Source organism: Triticum urartu, chromosome 2A, assembly GCF_056163025.1.
Source record: "Triticum urartu cultivar PI428250 chromosome 2A, HENAU_Tu73, whole genome shotgun sequence".
NCBI classification, from domain to species: Eukaryota; Viridiplantae; Streptophyta; class Magnoliopsida; order Poales; family Poaceae; genus Triticum; species Triticum urartu.
Window position 1 is genome coordinate 719,965,054 of NC_141874.1, and position 7,007 is coordinate 719,972,060.

The 7,007-nt window shown below is 52.9% G+C and overlaps 1 protein-coding gene across 2 annotated transcripts; it reads right to left on the reverse strand.

The window, feature by feature from the left end:
* Window positions 1–1,664: 1,664 nt before the first annotated feature.
* Window positions 1,665–5,055, reverse strand: LOC125540094 (APETALA2-like protein 5). 2 transcript variants are annotated; one of them, XM_048703681.2, is made up of 10 exons: window positions 4,257–5,053; window positions 3,905–3,930; window positions 3,760–3,790; window positions 3,583–3,667; window positions 3,354–3,499; window positions 3,162–3,206; window positions 2,905–2,996; window positions 2,588–2,778; window positions 2,422–2,505; window positions 1,665–2,317 (listed from the first exon to the last, which is right to left on the reverse strand). In XM_048703681.2, exons 1-10 carry the CDS (start codon window positions 4,646–4,648, stop codon window positions 1,985–1,987), a joined length of 1,425 nt encoding a protein of 474 aa, XP_048559638.2. In that variant the 5' UTR covers window positions 4,649–5,053; the 3' UTR covers window positions 1,665–1,984. The 2 variants fall into 2 exon arrangements, with proteins under 2 accessions (XP_048559638.2, XP_087401265.1); XM_087545139.1 differs by having other exon boundaries at window positions 3,760–3,930; window positions 4,257–5,055.
* Window positions 5,056–7,007: the final 1,952 nt, after the last annotated feature.

Consider the following 7,007-nt stretch of genomic DNA (forward strand, 5'->3'; position numbering starts at 1 on the left):
TGGTGGTTGGTCGCATGATGGCAACAGAGAGGGGCGAGCCGACGACGACGACGACGATTCGGAGGGAGGTGCGGGGAGAGCTTTACCACTTTCCCGTCAGGCGTCTGTTTCGGCGGGGTGGAATCCTGGGCCGGCCCACTTTCCCGCAAGCCGAAGGCCCCCCGTCGAACGTACGAGCACACATGGCCGCTCTGCCGCCCGGTTGCTTCTGCGGGCATGGGCCCCCACCACCACTCGTACAATCTCTCTCTCTCTCTCTCTCTCCCTCGCTCTCTCGATCCACTCCCGGCTTCAATTATTGCAATGCCCGAATTAGAAACAAGGAATCCTCTTCCTCTGGCGAAATGCTACGCCCACCCGTTCCGTTCATCAGACATCTCTTCTTTCTGCATGCGCATAGGCCTAGCTAGCTAGGCACCTCCAAGGATATAAAAATGCGTGGGAAATGAGGATTTTTTCCCCACCGGTTTTGAAACTTGTCTTGGATTTTTCTACTTGTGGCTGTATCTAACACTGGAACGTGTCTAGATACATATGTTATTCGGGGCGGAGGGTGTGTTATAGAGCACTTGTATGTTGAGAAATGTGGATTATTTATCCCCTAAAAAATGTGGATTGTTTTGGAGGATTTCTCTTTGTGAAAATGAGAGGATAGCTCTCCCATCCTCCACATTTCTCAACAAAATGGAAGGGTGATATTGTTTCTAGTCTCTTGACAAAATTGGCCTTTTCTATGTGAAAATGAAAAGACCAGCCCCTTCGGCCTCTGAGGACACAAGCAAGCAAAGGAAAATTGGAACAACATGCCGTACGTCCTTTTCTACAGGAGAAGAAGACGTGAGTTCTTTACATGAGGCCAGTACATATTTACGATGTTTACTAGAGGGTGATCCCCTCAACACACACAGATATTTTAGAACCCTCTTCAATCCATATTAATTATGGTTATATGCAGCGACAATTAATATGGATCGGAGGGAGTACTTGACTTTTGAGAAATTGTTCTTTTCTTGTGCTTTTTGTAGATGATTTTCTTCGTGAAAATGAAAGACCACCTCTCCCACCCTCCACAACCAACGAAATGAAAGAGTGGTATTCGTTTCTACTCTCTTGACAAAATTGATTTTTTCTATGTGAAAATGAAAGGACCAACTCCCCTAACCTCTCCATACCAGGGTGCAGACAACCAAAATGAAAATCAGAACACCGTACCGTCCTTTTTTTATACAATAGTGGTAGCATATTTATGATGTTTACAAGAGGGGTAACATAGTCGAAGTTGTCGGTGTTTTTACACTAGGGTTAGCATTGCCGAGGCCATGAAAAGAAACCGAGGGCGAATAGGATGTTGTAGTACATGTACTACATGTTTATAGATGTTTGATAGAGGGGGCTAAGCTAGTGCGTTGTCGGCCACCGCCGGGGGCGGTGGGTGCGCGGAGCAAAATTCCGGAACCAATCTCATGATGAAGTGAGTGATGCAACATGAGACCAAACAAAATGAGCTGTGATGTGGACACCCCCGAGTCATCGCTGTTGGCCATGGTATGCAACGAAAAGCACCAAAAGATACTCCACCACACACACACACACACACACACACACACACACACACACATGCTCGACACTTGGGTTGAAAGCTAGCTAGAGCTAGAGCTAGGAGCTAGAACCAATCTCTCTCGATCGTCTTCTTGGGGAACTCCGCATTTACATGACCACATCCATCCGTCCTCTCAAATCCATCTCGCTCGCTCAATCAAGTAAAAATAACAAGAAATGGAAAAAGAATAAGAATACTAGCATCCAGTTTCGGTTTCGGTTTCAGTTCCAGTTGAGTTGTGGTGGTAATGGTTGTGGGCTCTGAGGAAACGCCCATGCTCCTCCGTGATCTCGCCTGGTTCGGTGGACCGATCTTCGCCATGGATGGTGGATGAACGCGGTGCGCGGTGGTGGAGCTGGTGTTGATGGTCTCTGGCTGGCAAGCTTAGGTGGGTCTGGCCAGGGAGTGGAAGCCGTTCTTCTGGAGCCAGCTCTGCGCCTGCGCGGCGATGTAGGGTGGGAATCGTGATGATGCTGCAGCTGCTGCGGCGGCGGCGGCAGCGTTGTTCGGCGGCGGACCCGCCTGGTGGTGCGGCGGCGGCTGAGGCGGCTGCCAGCTCCTGCCGGGCACGACGTTGCCCCAGCCGTGCATCCTCTGCTGCTGCTGCGGAGGCTGGTATTGGTGGTGCGGAGGCCAGTGCCCGGCCAACCCGCCGGCGCCGGCGCCGACCGTCAGCGACAGGCCCCCCGCGGTCCCCGGATCGGCGCTGCCCATGAACTGCGCAATTTGCACCAAACAATCACTGTTAGTTCGCGCCCACCAAGAGGAGAATAGACAATTCGGGAAGAAGCCTCCAAGTTTTGAACGGCAAAAGTACCCACTTGGTGCTGCCTGGGGCTGAAGGCCATGTGGGAGGCTTGCAGGGCGGGAGGGGGCATCTGGCGATGCGTCGAGTTCTGGTCGAACTGCACAGCAAATCAAACCCATTTTCAGCTTTCCAACGCTCCATTATACTACTATGTCCTAGGGCCAAGTGGCGGCGTGTACCTTGGCCTTGGTGCTCCGCGCCGCCGCCGCCGCCGTCTGCCAGTCGAGCTCGAAGGCCATGGGCACGCGCTGGTCGGACCCCGCCGCGCCCTCGTCGTCGCCGCCGCCGCCGTCGAGGCTGCCCCTCTTGTTGGACCCCCCCGAGCTCCCCAGCGACAGGTCCAGGTTCTGCTCCGCGTCGCCCGTCGAGGCTGCCAGAGCATTGTCCACCCAAGATCAACATCAAGATGAAGATATACTACTGCATAATCCCATGGTTGCCAAATCGAACCACGGATGAACAGTGCGGGATTAATTAAGATCCATGGACTGCTGACCCGCTGGCTCGAACTCCTCGGCGTAGGTGCTGGGATCGAAGTTTGTCACCGCATCCTTGCCGTTGCACTTGATGGCAGCGCGGTCGTACGACCTGCCCGACAGCGCCCAGAGACACACGAGACATCAATCAGTTCACCGCCCAACCCCGGCAAAGCTAAAGCCAGCTACGGGACGGCTGCCCGCCCAACAGCAATGGAAGGAGGAGGAGAGGACACGCGCACAGTGCACGGCCCAATAATTTTTCAGTTTTTACTACCTGGCGGCTTCCTCCTCGGTATCGAACAGCCCCAAGTAGACGTACCTGCGATGCGCAAGTCCCATTAGTGCCACTGCCATGCCATGGAGCAGGGAGAGATGCTGCCACTTTGAGTGCAACGACAGGGGGAAGCAGACACTCAAGTGATCGATTGGAGGAGGGAGCTAGGAGGAGAGCGATGGTGGTACATACTTCTTGCCGAGGAACTGGCCCATCCGCGCCTCCCACCTGCCGCACTTGTGGAGCGTGACGCCCCTGTACTTGGAGCTCCCCCGGGGGAACCCCGTGCTCTGCCGCCGGAGCACGTGGACGAACTCCTCCTTGGTCAGGTTGCCCATCTGCAAGGCCAATTACAGGTTACGATCCGAATCTGCCAACAGGAAGCACTTTTGTTCGTGTTGATTGATCGGGTCGGGCTCACCTGCTTGATGTCGTCGTAATCCTCCAGGCTGAAGTTGATGTCGGCCTCCATGCCGCGGAACTTGATCGCCGCCCGATCGTACGCCCTGCGCCCGCAAACACATGATAACGAAATCAGGAAAGAACAGAGCTTGATTGTTACTATATCAAATCTGCTGGTGTGAAATCTTTATCGTACCGAGCCGCCGCATGAGCAGTGTCGAATCCTCCTGCAATTTGCCAGGCCATTGTGAGGAATTGGGAACGGAAAAACGCCGGCCGGCCGCAAATTGGCGGCCGATCCGTATGGACGTATGGAGAAGATGGAGATGGAGGAAACTTACCCAGATAGACCTGCTTGCCGCAATCCCTGCATTGCGCAAAAGAATGGGGGAGAGAGAAGCGTGAGAAGAGAGGAAGAGAGAGAGAGAGAAACACGGAAGGAAGGAGGGAGAATAAGTTTGATAGGATGGACGTTGCTATGAAAGGCAAAAGGAGCAGAGGCATGGAATGCCCAAAACAAGACGAATCCAATACCAAACCCATCTTCTTTTCTCTTCTCTTCTTTTGCTGCAGCTGCGGCTGCGGCGCTCTCTCTCCCTCCTTCCGTCCGTCCTTCCTTGAGCTCTCAAGAAAGGAAAGGAAAGGGAAGGAAAGAGACGGCGGCGGGCGGGCGGGCGGGAAGGAGGGACTTACCATATGTGCGACTCCCACCGCCCCGTCCGGCGGTAGAAGGTGACGCCGCGGTACTGCGAGCTGCGCGACCGCGGCCCGCGCCGGCTCTTCTTGGCCGCCGCCGCAGCCGCGGGGCCTCCTGCTGCTCCTGCTCCGGCGGCTGCTGCGGCCACGGCGGGCGCGGGGGCGCCGGCCAGGCGGAGCCACGCGGCGCGGCCGTTCCCGGCGGCGGCCTCGCCCGGGGCGGCCGGGGGGAAGAACTGGCGCGTGACGACGGCCTCGGCGGAGTCGTCGTCGGCGTCGTCGGGTATCTCGACGACCGCGGCGGCGGACGAGGAGGAGGCGCCGGAGTCGTCGACGGAGGGGGACAGCGGCGGCGCCTCGGCGGCCGGCGAGTCATTGAGATCCCACATGCCCGCCGTCTTTCCTTCCTCCCTGCTTGGTGTCCGATGTTTCGGTCCACCTCTAGCCTCTCTCTGGTCTGCTCTGCTCTGCTCTCGTTGGCTGGGCTGAAGATAACAAGAAAGCAGAGAGGGTGGAGAGAGAGAAGGGGGGAGGGGAGGGGAGGGAGAAAAAGGCAGCAGCGGGTTGCCTTGTTGGGGTATGCAAGGACTTTCTCTTTTGCTCTCTCCTTTGAAAAGCCCCTCCTCCTAACCTAGGAGCGCAGAGGAGGGGGAGGGAAAAGGCAGCAGCGACGGACGGACGGGGAGAAGTGGGGAGAGAGCTCGTGCTCCTGCTGGAATGGATGGATGGAGTGGTGGAAGAGCGAAGGCTTCTGCTGCTGCTAGCTCGGAGGGAGGGAGGGGGCAGAGCACAGCATAGGCGTGCGCGGCTGGCGGACCGCCCTTATAATAAAAACTGGGAGCACGAGGCAGTAAACAAAGCACGTGATAGCGTTCAGGCCAACTCCAACATACGACCCAGAGAAATTCTGCTTTGTTCGGATTTTATCCGTTTGGGTAGGACACTGGGACGACGTCCAGCCGTTTTTTTGGATGTGCCGGTCGTGCGACCAATCTTGTCCGGCCGCCTGAAATGTTTTGCAAATGAAATTTTGTTACCACGCGGCCGTAGTTCACGCCAACAACAAAGCCAACGGCTGACAAACATATGTCAACCTACAAAATGATCAACCCCAAGTTTTCACGTCGCCAACAAAGCCAGTGGCCAGCACAATAGCCAACCATCAAAATGAACAACCCTCAAGTTCTTTCATCGGCAACAAAGTCAGCGGTCGGCGCACTTGCCAGCTTTTAAAAAGAACGACAATAGTCCACGATCGAGGCCTCCCTAGTTCATGCCATCTTGGTCGAACATCTCCTTTGCCGGTTCGAGAACCAACTTCTTCTCTTCGGGTACATGTTGGTTAAGTACAGGCTCATGATTGCTAGCGCCACCTCTTTTGCTTTGGTGTCGGCATTGCCGGCCTCGATCGCAAGCTTTTTCGATTGGACGGCCTCCTCCATGTCTGAGCTTCCTCCCCTTGGCGGTCTCCTTCATGTCAAGCTTCTTCGTTTGGAGCTCCAAGTATATCTTCATTTGCTCCACCTTTGGAAGGCACTTCCTCTCCCTCCTAGCTTCTTTTTGAGTAATCATGCTGTGCAAAGTTTCTTGCAACGCAATAGATCCCGAATCGCGCTTGGCGTTAAGCTTCGACTTGGTCTTGCTCTTGAACCACATTCCCATTCCTAGCCATGGCCGTCGGCCCTCCTTTCTTCCTTAGAGTGCCATATTGATCTTTAAACTTGGGACAATCTTTGATGAGCGATCAACAATGGGTGAGAGTGAATGACTTGTTTTTATGCCGGTCCTTGAAGGCTTCCAAAGATTGAAATGCCTACACAACCATAGAGAAAAGAGAAGGCCACCAATGTAATAGTGAAGGGCAAAAGATGCAACAAACATGAACATGGCATGACAATGAAATATTAGAGGTCATACCAAGTCACCCACGCCTAGGACACTCACGGGACGGGCTTCGATGCTCTCAAGCATGGCACAATACTTGTTGCATTCTTGTTGAATGAACCCCCTCTTTTGGATTGAGTTCATGCCATGGGTGCTCGCAAACTTGTAGGGTGGTAACCATGTTACAAGACGCTCCAAGTAAAACTCATATCATGTGATGAATAAAAATGTAGCTCCAAGTAACATATCGATGAATTGTAGATGAAAGAGGGGATGCAGTCTGGGGCATTGATAACCCACAAGTATAGGGGATCGCAACAGTTTTCGAGTGTAGAGTATTCAATCCAAATTAATTGATTCGACACAAGGGGAGCCAAAGAATATTTGCAAGTACTAGCAGTTGAGTTGTCAATTCAACCACATCTGGAGACTAAATATCTGCAACAAAGTGATCAGTAGCATAGTAGTATGATAGTTTGATAGTGATAGCAATAGTAGTAGCAACAATAGTAACGGTAATAGCAGTAGTAGTAATTTTGTAGCAGTTGTAACAGTAACAACAACAATAGTAAATTAGAAAAGATCAATATGTGAAAGCTCGTAGGCATTGGATCAGTGATAACATTGGATAATATTCATCATATAACAGTCATAACCTAAGGCGACACAAAACTAGCTCCCGTTCATCAATATAATGTAGGCATGTATTCCGTATATAGTCATACGTGCTTATGGAAAAGAACTTGCATGGCATCTTTTGTCCTACCCTCCCGTGGTAGTGGGATCCATAAGGAAACTAAGGGATATTAAGGCCTCCTTTTAATAGAGAAACCGGAATAAAGCATTAACACATGGTGAATACAT